We start from the raw sequence: 17908 nt of genomic DNA on the forward strand, positions 1-17908 counted from the left end.
TCCCTTCAATATTGATATGTGGAGAGTCGACTGTATTTCGTATTTTTGTACCTATAGGTAGTAGCACTAGTTTCATAGCGTAGGCAAAACGAAAATCAAAACTGTATACTTTCAAAACTTTTATATTTTCCGTTAAAGTGTGGATCAAAGCCTTCAATTGATGTAGAAAAGATCTTGATTCATCAATTATTTTATTCAATCAAAAATAGGCTCTCTTAGTAGTGCTACTATAAGAACAGGACTATTACAGGTGCAAGGGAGCTGAAATTTAAAGCGGAACTATTTATGCCGATCTATTTTTTTTTTTAACAAAATCGAGCAGTCGATCAAAGTACCATGGTAAATAGCTCCTGACATTCATGTCAAAAAATGTTTCGCATCGATTTATAGCAAAACGGCCGTTTAAATCCGCTAGTATGACTCCGACCCTATAAGTTCATAGCTAAAAAATATTTCATTTGTTTGTTTTTTCAATAGATTTTGGGACAGATTTCATCCCAATTGCAATCATATATACCAAATAACCTGTCAAACTCCCGTAGGAATTCCACACAGTTCAATCCATTCCAACGAACCCAAAACACAAAACCCCCGACTCACCTTCGTCGTCACTTCCGGAGCCCATTTTCTCGCCCTGTTCGCTGGACGTCGTTTGGTTCATCTCCTCGCTGGAAGCATAACTGATACCGCCGTCCTCACCCAATTTGTCCGGACCGCCCTCCTGGCCAACGACTCCACCACCACCACCGCCGGGACCGCCACTCACCGCACCAAGCCTATAATCATCGGGCCTGTGTTCACCGGTGGCCATCGCAGACTGCCCATGAACCGACGAAGACCCCGAGGCTAGATGCTGCTGCTGTTGTTGCTGTTGCTGATGAGGGGGAGGTTGCTGCTGGAGTGGATGCTGTGATTGAGCGTTGTGCTGTTGAAGTTGCGCTTGCGTGTGCTGCTGATGGTGATGATGAAGCGCTTGCTGATGAAGTTGCTGCTGTTGTTGTTGTTGTTGTTGATGGTGATGCTGCTGAAGCTGTTGCTCGGCATCGTACGCCGCCTGTCGTGCTCGTAAATCATCGAAACTTTTCATATAATCGAAACTATTAGCCTTAATTGATTTATCAGCTGAGTCATGCAGCTTGCTGTATTTGTTAATGGAACCCTCGACCTGATTGCTATCCGCACCACTTCCCGCTCCTCCGCTGCTTCCGTCCAGCAGATGATCGTCGTTGTCTGAGTACTTGCGCTTCAGGCCGCCTCCACTCGTGGCCATCACTCCCGTCGGCGAGGACAGGTCATCCTCGTAGTCATTCACCGTGCTGTTTCCATCTTCCGAACCGGGACCGCCTCCTCCTCCGCCACCGTATTTGTTATTGCCGTATTGGCCAAGTGAGGCCCGGTAGCTCCTATCGATAAAGTACTTGTTGTTCTCCTTTAGCGATTTCATGTACTCGAGCTCAGCGTGCGAAGGCAGTGTATTGTGCTGTGGGTGAAGTCCCGGGTGGTGAGGCTGGTGGTGACCGGTGGCAGCTGCAAGGGCCGCCGAGTCCAACGAGGCAGCAAAGTCCAGGTTCTTCATGTGATTCTGGTAGTTGGCCAGCTGCTGGAACTTGTCCGGCGAGGGGCTGCCCAGGTATTGATTCGATAGCGGGGCACCGCTTTTGGCGAGCATCTGCTGTTGGTCGCACACCTTGATGTGGCCGAGCGGCGATGCACTCAGATCGGTGGCGTCACTGGAGTCACCTGTAAAAGTCGGAGATGACAAAGAATGGACTGGGTTAGAAATAACAATAATTGATGTATTGGTCAAAACTATTTGTCAAAATTAGTCTAATAAAATCACACGTGAGTTAAATTGGTTAAGTGAGTTTAATTGTGTTATTTTCCTATTTACAACAATGCGGTTGCCAATTGGGAAATTTATTCCCAAAGTGAACAAACCATAACTCCCCGAAATCAATGTTCCGCCGCAATGTTAAAACAATCATTCCGACACGATTTAATTACACCCTACGCCAAGCGGCGCTTGCAGAGACCCCCCGAAAACATGCAAGACAGATAATTAATTTGTCAAAAATTCCCAAACTTGTTCCGCCAAAACGGGTTGGAACCATCGCCGGTACAATCTGGGGCTGAAGCGGCCAGGAAACTTTTCCGGAAAATTCCCCATTATGGCGCACATTTTCACGCTAATAAATAACCACCGAAAATTGTTGGATTCAACAACAATTAATAACAGCGGTACCAGTGGGCACAGAAGGTGGAGTGTTGAAAATATTGGTTAAAACTCTTGTCACATATATTTAACAAATATATTTAAACATTCAACATTTGATTCTTTTGCTGTATATTTAGTAGATAATTTGCTGTTCTATGTCTCGTTTGAATTCGGGGTTTTTGCTGTACAATTTAAATTTCACCGATGGTTATTATATCAGCTTGAGGTTATGTTATGGAAACAATGTTGGCTAGAAATCCGCAGTGATTGAACCCTTTAAAACGATCCCACAAGGACCGAAACGCCAAAAAAAATAAAACTAGCGTTCTTAATTCCGTAAAGACTGCTTAGCCAACATTGTTTCAATTTAACCAATAGTTCGTAGTTCCAAGGGGTACTAGTGAAGATAAAAACTAAGCAGAAGGGCATATAGTTTGAGTAACAAGGAAAACCTAAGCAAACGGGAAGAGACGAATGACACGTCAGTCTTGTAAAGTGTTTCGAGCGATGAAGTTGCGCTAGAATTGCTCCTGTTGCAATTTGGCTGATTAAGCCACTAACTTTGCTATGCCGGTTCCTCTCTTCCGGACACTGCAATGGCACAGTTGGTAAGTGTATTGTGCGCTCCCAAACATTTGAAGCATCGGCCTGGAACGGAAGACAGAACGACTTGAGCCGATTCTGATTGCTGTTTTTTTCGTTCAGCGTGAGTCGTCATATTTTCACCACTATAATGTTTGACAAGATTTTACTTTATTTTAAACGACCACCACAATTTTCGTACACAATTCTGCGAAAACATATATCAGTTCACTGTGATTCAAAAAAGTATAATGTTTTATGAATTCTACATTGATTAACGTGGATGTTTAATCATTGTTTCGATTAATTAATTCTATCAACTTAGATGTATACCTATCATCACCTTAAGACACCCACATATTGGAAGAATATGCGGATTTTTCTTGCATTTTTAACAATATTGATTTCATTTTACTATAGGGACAGTCCATTCATTACATAAGGCAAATTTTTGGATTTTTCAAAACTAACCCCCCCCCCTGATAAAACTTTTTGTACAAAATAAAAAATAAATCATATGGTGCTTAAGAAATCTCTATCCCCCTCCCACATAAACTTTTATGTAATTAATGGACAACCCCATAATAGTAATTTGCAATGTAGTTATAACTTCTATATCGTTTTAGACATTTTATTTGCCATAAATCAGGGGTGGCGGTCTTACCCCATCAGCACTGGTCGGTTTTACACCGCTTGCGCAATTTTTATAATAAAGCGGCATCCATTTATTACGTAATGCTAAAATTGGATGTTTTTGATACCTTCCCCTCCCTCCGTAACGCTTTTTGTATGAAAAATTTAAAAAAAAATCTTTAGGCCATAAAGCTTGAGCCTACTCCCCCCTCCCCTTAGATCGTTACGTAATTTGTGAACGGCGCCTAAGGGCTCTATTTAAAAGCTAAATAAATACAATTCATATTTCACTTTAATGAAGCATATTTCACATTTCTGTGAATGCATAGAAGGGTAATTTGCAGTATCTGTTGCTTATTTTTGACAGATGCGTATTTTGACTACCACTTGCAACATTCTTCAGTGTCAGTTACTTGTATTATATTTTTGAATAATTTTTCTAATCACGAGTGTGAAAGTAATAACAATTTCACTGAAGTGAAAATTTCGACAAAAAATACATAACTATTTATTTGAAAATCGAAAAGTCCTACACAAAAACTGTTTTCGGCAAACTTGTTCATCTCATTAAAACCTACAACTGGCTGAAGATACTATGAAGCTATTCCTTCAATTTGTTTAGTGATGTCGATTATAAAAAATCGTCAAAACATTCACTTTAATTAAACCGTTATTGCTTTCAAACTCGTGGTTGGACTTATCTCTGTATGTATGTTAAAATTCAAGTTATTTCTGAAGCACTGTAAAACTTTTATTTAATTTGGTACATAAATTACTCAGATGAAACCTTTGACAATTTTGTATGGAAAAAAGAAAAAAAATGCAAATGTTTTGCCCATTACTGTATATAAATAAAAATGGCATGGTGTTTGTATGTCACAACATGGTTGAGTACGGATCAACGGATTTTCACAGTTCTTTAACTGTTGTACTCATCTGGGACTCCGACGTATTCGTAGGTATTAAAAATTTAGGAAAATCACCACGAAAGTCTAAAGAACTGGAAAAAATTGATATTGTGGGTTTAACAAAGTCTCAATAAACAGCCTATTCGTGGACCGAACCGACAATTATGCAGCAAAATTTTGTTTTTTTTTCTGTTCTACTCGATTTGAGACGTATGATGTCTTCAGAGAAGTTATTCGTAATTGAAATCTGCATCTCCTAAAAAATTTGAATTGGGTGGCCGTATTCAAATTTTAATGTTGACTAAACTTGTTTTTGTTTGAAGAAATTTGTGGCTGTGCTCTTCAGCAAACTTTTAGAAAATGTTATTTTGAACAACTGTGTCCAAGACACTTTTGATCTAACTCTTAGCTCACTAAGTTAATTGGTTCTGAAAGTTTTTACTTAGGGCGGACCCAAAAAAACAGTTTTTTGTCTAACATTTTTATTTCAGTTTTTCGTGAATGTGGTCTTAAGAAGAGTTCTGAATTCTGAATACAGATCTCAATAGGTATTTCTACGATGAACAACATTGCCCAAGACCGCAAAGCAATCCGATGCTTGTGAAAAAAGTTATTAAGCATAGACTATTCGGAAATTGTGTCGATATTGTTATTATTGTTATTCCTTTACGTGTTAATCAACGTCGCCTTGTCAACAGGTTTTCATTGAATAACTTTTTTCACAAGTGTCGGATTGTTTCGCGGTCTTTGGCAATATTCTTCATCGTAAAAATACCTATCGAGGTCTATGTTCAGAATTTTTATAGAGGACAATGGGCGACCTCTGGCGATTTTTCTTTGCAGAAGTAAGTTTTCCCATAGGAAATCCCATACAAACTTTGAACGGCTGGCGCTAAAATATAGTTTCTCCGATCGAGCTGAAATTTTGCACAGTTGTTATGGGACCTAAATGCAATCCAAAAAGTGGACTGTCCCACACTAATGCCCATAACCCATAGAGCACTTCCACAATTATTGAATGAGAGCTTTCTTTGCTGAAGTTTCCATTTTCGCTAGAAGCTAAAATCTCGAAGCTTAAAGCTATAAGCTTAAAGCTAGAAAGCTAGAAGCTTAAAGTTAAAAGTTTAAAGTTAGAAGTTTAAAGTTAGAAGTTTAAAAGTAGAAGTTTAAAGGTAGAAGCTTAAAGCTAGAAGCTTAAAGCTAGAAGCTTAAAGCTAGAAGCTTAAAGCTAGAAGCTCAAAGCTAGAAGCCTAAAGCTAGAAGCTTAAAGCTAGAAGCTTAAAGCTAGAAGCTTAAAGCTAGAAGTTAAAATTTCGAAGCTTAAAGCTATAAGCATAAAGCTAGAAGCTTAAAGCTAGAAAGCTATAAGCTCAAAACTAGAAGCTTAAAGTTAGAAGTTTAAAGGTAGAAGTTTAAAGGTAGAAGCTTAAAGCTAGAAGATTAAAGCTAGAAGCTAAAGCTAGAAGCTCAAAGCTAAAAGCACGATCCTAGCAACTTTAAATTACAATTAAAGTATGAATATAATTTTTACAATCTTTTTCACAACTCATCCCAATGTGTCGCGATGGTACCGCTGGAAGCGAAAGTTTAATCACAAAAATTCCCCCTTTTCATTTGGGCCGTGGTCGACAACAACGACCGAGTGCTTTTGAGTGGGGTACACAGTTTGCAAAAATATAAAGAAAACTTTTCCTTTTGGTTTGCCACGGCATTTGCTTCATATCCTTTTTTCAGGTGGAAATGTGGAAAACGACGGACGATCGAGAACGGCACGCGATTCCAGTTAGCGAACAGTGGCGTGGTAAGCAAATTATGACTAATTTGAGGTTTATTATAGGTTTTGTAACGCACACACACATGGGAGCAACTTTGTTGTGGGAGGAGGAAAAGCGCCCCACACGTGTGGTTGCCCCACGAGGAAGGACGAGTAATTTTTGCCATTTCCTAGCCAAAGGTGATTTGGCAGAAGCTGGAACTTTTCGTGAAGTAAATTGCTGAACATGCATGTCTACTCCAACTCCCTAATTAGCAAGTCAAGCCCGTGAAATGGTAATTGTGTTTAGTTTCTTGGCTGGATTGGAACATGCGAAAAAAAAATGGCAAGACGAAGCAAGTTTCAAGTCTCATAACCGATAAATTGGAGCACTTTGTTCGAGGTTAACTGTATATCGCGCTGCTGCCATCATCGGCTCAAGCTAATTCAATTACAGTAATAGCCTTAATTTGAAAATCCACTTTTCCCCCAAACCCAAACCGAACACCGCGAGGCGCCGAACCCGACATCGATTTAATGAGGCGAAAGCCAAACAAATGACGACGAAGGCAAATTTGCCGCCAGCTGAATAACCAGTCAAAGAAAATCATTTCAATTTGTTTCGCTCTCGTGAAACTACGATCACTTCACACATAATTAATAATAAAAATTATAATTCCGTTGATTTTGAATAATTTGGCCGGTTGCGGTGCGGTGACCGTTATCGAATCCTTCCGATCTCCCGTCGCCCCGAGAAAAAGAGCGTTGCGGGGTGTGGAAAATCCGCTGCCCGCCATGGTGGTAGCCAATTAATCTTTTAATTACGAGCGCCAAATTAATATAATCGTCATAATGGTATGCATATCGGTCAAGATCTACGAGGGCTAAGGGGATGGCGGCGACGACAACATAGCTCGATCCGTAAACAAGGATATAGTGGGCGGCACACGGTCTAGAGGGTCTGGTCCCGAACGCAGCACAGAAGGGGAGTCATAATTAATTCATCGACGTCGACGATAGCGATCAGATAAGGCTCAAACTAGCGAAAGGGAGTTCAGTCGGCTGTGAAATGTGCGTTGGAACGTGAACTTCCTCGCGTTTGGGTCAGCGGTCAATGGTGACCTTAAAACCTGCAGCTAATGCTGCATGTCAACAAATTTGTTGAAACAGCGGAGACTGGTGGCCATGAGCGCGAACATTTTTTTTTTTCAATGAAAATTAGCTCGATTTAAATCTTGGGTCAAGGATATGGCTGTTTTCAAGGTTGTGTTTATAATTTGTATCATGTTAAATCATTTAAATGTAACTCATTCTAAATGTTATAGTTTTCATGTTTTACAATATATATAATAGCTGTCACTCTTGTTATTTTGGATATCACACTGTAGAATTTTTTTTAGAAAGTCCATCATCGTGTTATTCAAGACTTATAAATAGCTACCCAGACAACCGAAATGTACGCAAAACGAAATCACCTGGAGGTTTTGCATGTGGAAAATTTCACTTATAAGATGTCGCGAAAAGGCCTTTTACGTACAAAAGTAGAGGCGATATAACGTGCATATATTATGTGATGAATAATAGCATGCAATGCGAGCGTATAAACTGTCTACCAAACTAGTATGTGATCTAATATGACTGAACTTATGATAACAAATGTTGGTTTGACAGCTGCTACGGATTGATTCGACTTACTTTGTACGAGTGTACGGGACGAAACACAATGTACAAATGTACTCAGAAAAAAGCGTTTTGCGGGTTTGATTTAATTTGTATGAATAAACGAGTTATTACGTGAACTTCTATGCGACTTCTGGTTGTCTGGGTATATATTCTAAGGAATGACTTGTCATTAACCCGCAAAGTGCCGGGACGAAACTAAAATTTTCAAAATGCTCGTTCTCAGTAATGCTCCAACCGATTTTCGAGATTTTTGGCTTTTAGTGAAGGGGAATAGTTGTACTAACTTTCTGCGTTGGTGCCGCCCCGCCAAAACCCTCCCCGTTTTTTGGAGATGCAAATATGTCTGTGTTTTTTCCCGTTTTTCACGCTGAGCTGACCAAATAGCCCTGATTCTTTATTGGATTCGTCGCCCAGTTACCTAAATCTTATCAGAGAGGTACCGTTCAGTGAGGGGATGGTTACACACATCTCGGGAATAACTTGGCTCCGATGGTAAGTAACCTGGTTCTCCGGAAAATCCGGAATATTCGTGAAGATGGTCAATTCGTAAAAGTCGTCCTAAACAGCTGCAATTTTTTGCCAATTCATCAGATTTCATTATCAAAGAACGTAATAGATGATCGGAATTGCTTATCGACATGAGTGGCCACTATAACGGCCTCCGGAAGATCCGGAACATCCGTAAAAATGGTCATTTCGTGGGAACTATCCTAGACCACCGGGATTTTTTCCAATGATATCAGAATTGATAATTATGGAATACAATGGACGATTTGGACTGTTCATGGACATAGGTGGCCACTATAATGGCCTCCGGAAGATCCGGAACATCCGTAAAAATGGTCATTTCGTGAAAACCATCCTAGACCACCGGGATTTTTTCCAATGATGTCAGAATTGATAATTATGGAATATAATGGGTGATTTGGACTATTCATGGACATATGTGACCACTATAATGGCCTCCAGATGATCTGGAACATCCGTAAAAATGGTCATTTCGTGAAAACCATCCTAGACCACCGGGATTTTTTCCAATGATATCAGAATTGATAATTATGGAATACAATGGACTATTTGGACTGTTCATGGACATAGGTGGCCAATATAATGGCCTCCGGAAGATCTGGAACATCCGTAAAAATGGACATTTCGTGAAAACCATCCTAGACCACCGGGATTTTTTCCAATGATGTCAGAATTGATAATTATGAAATATAATGGACGATTTGGACTGTTCATGGACATAGGTGGCCATTATAGGCCTCCGGAAGGACCGGAACATCCGTAAAAATGGTCATTTCGTGAAAACTATCCTAGACCACCGCGATTTTTTCCAATGTTATCAGAATTGCTAATTATGGAATACAATGGACGATTTGGACTGTTCATGGATATAGGTTGCCACTATAATGGCCTCCGGAAGATCTGGAACATCCGTGAAAATGGCCATTTCGTGAAAACCATCCTAGACCACCGGGATTTTTTCCAATGATGTCAGAATTGATAATTATGGAATATAATGGGTGATTTGGACTATTCATGGACATAGGTGGCCATTATAATGGCCTCCGGAAGATCCGGAACATCCGTAAAAATGGTCATTTCGTGTAAACTATCCTAGACCATCCTGTTCGGCAACTTTCCCTTAAGATCTGCTGGTGAATCTCTTCGGCAGCTCCATATCAGTTGCATTTTGAGGTGTGTTCATTTGAATTGATGACATCTCTGGCGTTATTGTTTGTTCAGTCTCGGAAATCTCGTCAGTTGGAAGTGGACAGAACAAAGAAGCATCTGAATGTTTTCATTGACGTGGTTTGATAGAATAATACTGTGAATTTGGCGTTTGAAATTTGGTTGCCGATAATAGTCGAATGGTGCCGAAGCCGTAAGTCTCCCTATATAGTGGTCACCAGAGAGGCCTCCGGAAGATCCGAAACATCCGTTGATATGTTCATTTCGTGAAAATCATCCTTGACCAGCGCCATGGATGGATGATTTAGATTATTTATGGAAAAAAGTGGCCATTATAATGATATCCGGAAGATGCGGAACATCCGTAAAAAAAGATCCTGTCGTGGAAACCATCCTAGACCACCACGGTTTTTTCAATGATATCATCATTTATAATTGTATAACCTAACGGATGATTTATATTGTTCATGAATATTAGTGACCACTGTAGGGGCATCCGAAAGATCCGGAACATCCGTAAAAATGGTCAATGCGTGAAAATCATCCTAGACCATCAAGATTCTTTCCAATGATATCAGAATATAATGGATGATTTAGATTGTTCGTGGACATATGTGACCACTATAACGGCCTCCAGAAGATCCGAAACATCCGCAAACATGGTAATTTCTTGAAAAAAATATTAGATCACCTCGATTTTTTTTTCAATGATATCAGAATTTATAATTATAGAACGTAACGGATGATTTCGGTTGTTGATGGAAATAAGTGGCCACTAAAATGGGCTCCGGAAGATTCGGAACATTCGTAAACATAGTCAATTCTTGAAAATCATCCAAAACTACCGCGATTTTTTCCAATGATATCAACATTTATAATTCTACAACATAACGGATGGTTTTGATTGTTCCTGGACATTAGTGGACATTATAATGGCCTCCAGAAGATCCGGAACATTCGAAATACTGGTTATCCCGCGAAAATCATTCTAGACCAACGCGTATTTTCCAATAATATCAGGATTCCAAATAATCCATTTTGTCTTTTAATTATGAATTCTGATATCATTGGATAGAATCATGGTGGCTTAGAATGATTTTCACGAAATGACCATTTTCACGGATGTTCCGGATCTTCCGGAGGCCATTTTGGTGACTACTTATGTCCATGACAAATATATATCATTCGTTATGTTTTATAATTGGAAAAAATCGCGTTGGTCTAGGATGATTTTCACGAGATTACCATTTTCACGAATGTTGCGGATCTTCTAGCTGACCGTTTTTTACGGATGTTCCGGATCATCCGGATACCATTATAGTAGCCACTAATGTCCATGAATAATCCAAATCATAATTAAAAAATAATAAATTTGTGAATATTAAGCAGCACGCAATTCGGACATCGACGGAAAATTGTGGCAGGCATTTGAAAATTACACGCATAAGCCAACAGCTGAAGCAAATATGACCATCTGTCAACCAATCAGGGCCCTTCCAAATATATTTCAGTTAAATCCACTAGAAATTTACATGAATCTGCCACAAAACAAACCCAGCCACGCTCAACAATCACGCGACTGAGAGAACGCTCGGCATTGTTGACTGCTCTTTCAATCACTTCTCGATGAAACCGCCAACCGTCGAAGTGATTCTGTGATACACTCATTTTACGTAGAACGTGTTCAACTTTTCTCAGTCACTTACTAAGTGGTAAGACAGCCGAGAGAGCTCGGGCGTGTAGCTATCGCTCCAAAGGTCCCTAATTCGAATCCCGTTTAGAACTTTTTTTTAATATATATATCCATCAAGTTTGGTAGCTAATTATAGCTCATATTCAAACCAGCAGCAATATAATTTTTGAATCGCACATAAATATCTATCATATATAATGGAGTCCTTTTGTTAAATTCGACTCGCTATAATTTTGCAGGTTACGTTCGTACTGTGTAATATCATTGGAAAAAATCGTGGTGTTCTAGGATGATTTTCACGAAACAACCATTTTACGGATGTTCCGGATCTTCTAGAGGCCATTATAGTGGCCACCTATGTCTATTAACAGTCCAAATCATCCATTATATTCTATAATTATCAATTCTGATATCATTGGAAAAAAAAAAATCCGGTGGTCTAGGATGGTTTTCAAAAAATGACCATTTTTACGGATGTTCCGGACCTTCCGGAGGTCATTATAGTGGCCACCTATGTCCATGAACAGTCCAAATCGTCCATTATATTCCATAATTATCAATTCTGATATCATTGGAAAAATCCCGGTGGTCTAGGATAGTTCCCACGAAATTACCATTTTTACGGATGTTCCGGATCATCTGGAGGCCATTATAGTGGTCACATATGTCCATGAATAGTCCAAATCGTCCATTATATTCCATAATTATCAATTCTGATATCATTGGAAAAAATCCCGGTGGTCTAGGATGGTTTTCACGAAATGACCATTTTTACAGATGTTCCGGATCATATGGAGGCCATTATAGTGGTCACATATGTCCATGAATAGTCCAAATCACCCATTGTATTCCATAATTATCAATTCTGACATCATTGGAAAAAATCCCGGTGGTCTAGGATGGTTTTCACGAAATGACCATTTTTACGGATGTTCCAGATCATCTGGAGGCCATTATAGTGGTCACATATGTCCATGAATAGTCCAAATCACCCATTATATTCCATAATTATCAATTCTGACATCATTGGAAAAAATCCCGGTGGTCTAGGATGGTTTTCACGAAATGACCATTTTTACGGATGTTCCAGATCTTCCGGAGGTCATTATAGTGGCCACCTATGTCCATGAACGGTCCATATCATCCATTTTATTCCATAATTATCAATTCTGATATCATTGGAAAAAATCCCGGTGGTCTAGGATAGTTCCCACGAAATGACCATTTTTACGGATGTTCCGGATCTTCCGGAGGCCGTTATAGTGGCCACTCATGTCGATAAGCAATTCCGATCATCTATTACGTTCTTTGATAATGAAATCTGATGAATTGGCAAAATATTTCAGCTGTTTAGGACGACTTTCACGAATTGACCATCTTCACAAATATTCCGGATTTTCCGGAGAACCAGGTTACTTACCATCGGAGCCAAGTTATTCCCGAGATGTGTGTAACCATCCCCTCACTGAACGGTACCTCTCTGATAAGATTTAGGTAACTGGGCGACGAATCCAATAAAGAATCAGGGCTATTTGGTCAGCTCAGCGTGAAAAACGGGAAAAAACACAGACATATTTGCATCTCCAAAAAACGGGGAGGGTTTTGGCGGGGCGGCACCAACGCAGAAAGTTAGTACAACTATTCCCCTTCACTAAAAGCCAAAAATCTCGAAAATCGGTTGGAGCATTACTGAGAACGAGCATTTTGAAAATTTTAGGTTCGTCCCGGCACTTTGCAGGTTAAACTAATATGACATTGGATCTCATTAAACTAATATGATATTGGATCAATTTGAAAAAGAAGGACATTTTCAGCTCAAAGGAGGATAAAAATGATAAATATGATAAATATGATAAAAAACGAGGACATGTCCTCCCAAAGGAAACCAGCTGATGAGCCAACTTAGTAAGCATTTTTTGTCAATTTCATCACCAGCATTAGAATTTCTGCAGGCATCCTGTGAAGAAATTCTAATGCTGGTGATGAAATTGACAAATCAAATTTATTAAATACCTTAAACGATATATTTAAGCATTTAAAAACTCCTAACACTAACATATACTAACAGAAGATTCATGGGATTCCTTCAAGTTAACCTACAAAAAATTCATTCAAAAATTTCATCATTATTTTTCTTAAGAGGCCTTTCAAAACTTTCTGAGAAAATAATCAGGTGCTTTTTTAAAGATTCCGCTTGAATTTCTTACAGTATTTAAAAAATATGGAGATTTCTACCAGGGTTGTTAACGTTAATCAACGATTAACGCCGTTTCGCTAATTCGTTAACGTTAACCAGTAACGATTAACGAAGCTTGCGTTGATTCGTTCGAAAATCGATTTAACGATAACGTCAACGTACAGCGTTGATTTAACGTCAACGACTTCGTTATTTTTAACGTTAACAAAGATGTTGATGTCTAAAAAAATTAATAACTTTTGTCATGTGATGGATTTAAATAAAGTAACTCTGAAACATGACATGTCCTTGAAAGACAAAAATGCGTGGTCTTATTGCAGTTTTTCTGGAATGTTAACTGACTTCCTCTTAGTGAGCTCCTCAGTCTTGCAAGTAAGAAAATCTATTCGACGGCCATTGCCAGTTTCTATTTAAATGAAAACTTTTGTCTGTCTTGTTAAGTTATGGCAACTTGTATTTGAAAATGGGAGATCGGGGTCATCCTGGGGGTGGTCACTCAGAAATATTTTATTTTTTGCTGGGTAGAAAAAACAATGCCGTGTACTTCATGGAGGCAAAGGAAGCCGCTCTCTGGCAACGATTTTGGCCCATTGCTGTGGGGGCTGGAACGATGAGAAGATACAATGTATTGCTTGGAAAATCTTTGCAATTAATGAAAGTTCTTCCAAGCAAAGTTTCTGACGTTTTAAGAGGCTGATTGTTGGGAGCCAAATCATTGCTCAGCACAGTGAACTTAGATTTTTTAATCAATTTTCCTTGGATACGGGATATCAGCATAGAAACGTGTTGTTTATTGATGCTTCGAAACGTTCTCTAGAAACCTGTACGGAACATAAGATCAACGCTTTGGTTAGCGCTGATCGTTGACGTTGATTCAACGCAAACTCGTTAACGTTGACGCTAACAACCATGAAAATCAACGCAACGGCGTTGCGTTGATGCAGAGCAAAATCAACGTTAGCGGCGTTTATCGTTGATTAACGTTAACAACCCTGATTTCTACCAGCTGGAATTCTTAGTAGGATCATGACAAAAAAAACTAAACATAGATCTAAGAAAATTTCTGGATTGTACATATGTATTTCTGCAGGCATCAATCACTTTCAAACAAACTCCAGTTTTTTTTCTGGAGTAACTCTGAACAACAAGGAAAAAAGAAGCATTTTATTTTTCAAACTCTGTAAGCGTTTCTTGAGGAATTTCGTCAGCAAAAGTTCTCTGGTGACAGTTGAACATCCCTGAGATATCTCTTCTGAAATTGCAATAAACGTTCCGGCGAGTATTTGCGAGAAAAATGATGGATAAATTTATATTACACTAGTGGTTTAGGGACAAAATGTCGAAAGACATAATGTCGAAACCCAAAATGTCAAATGCCATAACGTCGAATCCCAAAACGTCGAAAGGGACAAAGTGAAAATTGTAAAAGTATGAAAAAGACGATTGGTTTTATTTCTGCGTTGGTTTTATTTCTCTGGACTCCCAATAACATTGTATAAGTTTTCTTTTTCTACTAAGAGAAGCAGAGAATATGCACCCTTGAGGCAAACGGGGTGGTATTCTCGAAGTAATTGGGAAAATTGTTTCATCACAGTTTCTTTTTGTTTTGACCCGGGGATGTAATATCCCAGGTACTCCTCGTGGGTAAACAGTTTTTTTTTTCAGCTAGAAGATAAAGAATGTGGAATTTTGAATATTTGGAGCGTAAGCATTATACATTAATTTAATTTGTTTTCATTTGTTTTGTTTTATATTTTAATATTTTCTTAATTATATCAATGCATCTCAATTGCTTCATCGTTATCAATTGTTAAAAGAGAAATAGGATTTGCTACTGGTTAAAATATTTATTGAAAAGTAGTGAATTATTTATTCTTTTAAAATACTCTCATTTATTCAACAAATAAGTGCCGTTACAACTGAATTTATGACAGTTTGTGAATTCCTTATTCTTTAAACAATTACTCATTCTTCTACCGAATAGGAACAATTAAAACGAGTTATTATTTGTTCGTTGGAAACAGAAATCGTTCATCAGGATATCCAGAAAGTTTTATAATATGTTCTATTGAATAGACTTCTATACTTTTGACAGCATTGATATACGATGTGATCATCGTATAAATGCAAAATATTATGAACCTGGGCGTAAGAACAATGCAAGTATCAACTGATGGCTTTATATCAAAACAGCCCCCTCGCACCCCCTTTCAATATTTCCAATTTCCAAAAAATATATTATAACCTGATTTTTTAATCAAGCACCTCTGACAAGTTTTTTTTTCCTATTTTCAATTTATTTAATTATTATCTCCTCCAAACCCAGCTAAATATTATACTATCACGGTAATAATATTCAAAAAGAATATATTTTTTCCTGCTTCAACTGCTCAAAACATTGTTTGAACTCTACGTAACATTTTATCGATTTTCTTGTAATTTTTTTTAATTAAAATTAACGTTTTCTTTGACACACTTTTATATATATATATTTTTTTCATTTTAACGTTCTGTCCTTTCGACGTTTTGGCTTCCGGCATTTTGTCTTTCGACGTTTTGTCACCCATCTTACACTAGTGGACCCAGCAAACTTCGTCTTGTCATCAAGTAGGCTGTTTCAGGACGCCATGAAACGTCCCGTACAAAATGACAGTTTCGTTTACTCCCATTTTCCCGACTCAAACACATTGGAACACTTTAGGAACATGACAATGGAAGAATTTTCAAAATCCGATGGTCTGTTCTAAAGCCATTTCGTAACATACAAACACCACTCTATTTTGATTTATATAGATTATATAGATAGATTGCCCAAACACATTTCAACCAAATAACTCAGGGAAGTCTAAGTACTAATTCTTGGAGAAACTCAAAGATGAATGCGTGGAGAAATCTTTGATGGTATTTGTTGAGGGATATCTAGAAATGTTTTGGATTTCAAAGCGAAATTCTAGATCGAATCTTTGAGAGATTCATGCCAGAGTTCTTAACAATCTAAGAAAGATTTAATTTTTTAAAAGTATGTTCCTATCAATTTCATGCAAAGTTCTTTGACAAATTCATTATTTGTAGTACACTCCACCCTCTTTTTACGACCATTTTTTTTAAACGGTTCGATTTCAACCTCTTTTTACGACCAAAATTTATATTTACAAGTCATCAACATAGACGGTGATGTTCCGCAAAGCTGTTCAGTAGATAAATGACTAACATGTGGTGCCCATCGAAATACGGATTTTTTCCACCAGACGACGCAAGTGTGGTTTAACAAAAACATCTGATATCCCAAGATCCTGATGACTTAAAAGGATGGCATCTTCGGCAAAGTTGTTCAGTAAATTTCAACGATGGTGCCTTTGGCAAACTTGTTCAGTAAGTCAGGAGCAATCATTGTTCGAGCATGAAATTCAAAATTTTGCCAGCAGGCGGCACTAGTGAGTATGAATCTATCATTTTATGGATATCTCATGATCCTGACCAATCAGAATCATAGGATTTTCGGCTAAGCTGTTCAGTAGTTTAAGTTTTGTTAGGAGTATGGGCATAATACTTGAAATTTTGAAAATTAGACGACATAAGACATTAGACGAGCATGTAATTTTTGTTTTGCAGATTTATCAGCATCATATTCACTTGACGAAGTTTTTCAGTAGCTCAAGAGTAATATTTATTTAAGCCATGGGACTCAAGATTTTGCCAGTGGGCGACGCTAATGAACATGAAATTTTTATTACGCAGGATGTTTAAAATTTAGAAAAATGACGTATACGGGAAATTTCTTATGTAAATAAAGGGCTATTTTTTCAATACAGTTTATATTTTGACAACAGGTAACGCTAGTGAGCATAAAACTCTTGTTTACCATAATCCTGACGACATAAAAAGTGGCTTTTTTGATAGATTTATTCAGCTGGCTATGAGCTATCATGATGTCAGCTTGTAGATTTGTAAAACAAAAGTTTTATGCTCACTAACGGTGCCTAGAATTTCTTGTCTCAAATAATGATAGCTTTAGAGCTACTGAACAACTTTGTGGAAGACGTTACTGAACAACTCTGCCGAAAACACTAAGCTTCCAAATATATGTGATACGTTATAAAGGCTACATGGTGCAAATTCTAAAAAGCGTCCCTGCCGGCCAAATTCTCAACTATATGGGTGATCATCAATTTCAAAGATAGATCGTACTTAGAAATTATTATTTTTCCGAAGACAGTACTGTGCAATGCAAGATATTCAACAACCCCCAAATTGATGCAATCCCCGGGGCGCGTATTCTTATAACGCCCACAAACACATGTCTTCCCGGGTTTATACTCTACCAAATGAATACCATCATTGCAAATGAATAACAAAGTTTACTATTGAAATAGAATGTTAGAATGCCAAAATTTGAAAACAATTTTTTTTTATTATAATTTTTTTTAATTAAGAGCTAAAAAATAATTAAGTTTGTATGGCATAAAAACTAAATAATATCATTGTAATAACAAAATAAGAACGAAAATAAAGACAAAATTTAATAACCAATTCTGCATATCATAGGTTA

At 38.0% G+C, this 17908-nt stretch overlaps 1 protein-coding gene across 3 annotated transcripts in view; it reads right to left on the minus strand.

The window, feature by feature from the left end:
• LOC5571831 (retinal homeobox protein Rx) overlaps positions 1-17908 on the minus strand; it is a 183337-nt gene that overhangs the window by 124548 nt on the left and 40881 nt on the right. For all 3 annotated transcript variants that reach the window (XM_021841463.1, XM_021841462.1, XM_021841464.1), the window contains exon 3: positions 601-1740. In XM_021841463.1, coding sequence (XP_021697155.1) covers positions 601-1740 — 1140 coding nt within the window. The remainder of the gene's footprint in view (positions 1-600; positions 1741-17908) is intronic.

This window comes from Aedes aegypti, chromosome 2, assembly GCF_002204515.2.
Source record: "Aedes aegypti strain LVP_AGWG chromosome 2, AaegL5.0 Primary Assembly, whole genome shotgun sequence".
NCBI classification, from domain to species: domain Eukaryota; kingdom Metazoa; phylum Arthropoda; class Insecta; order Diptera; family Culicidae; genus Aedes; species Aedes aegypti.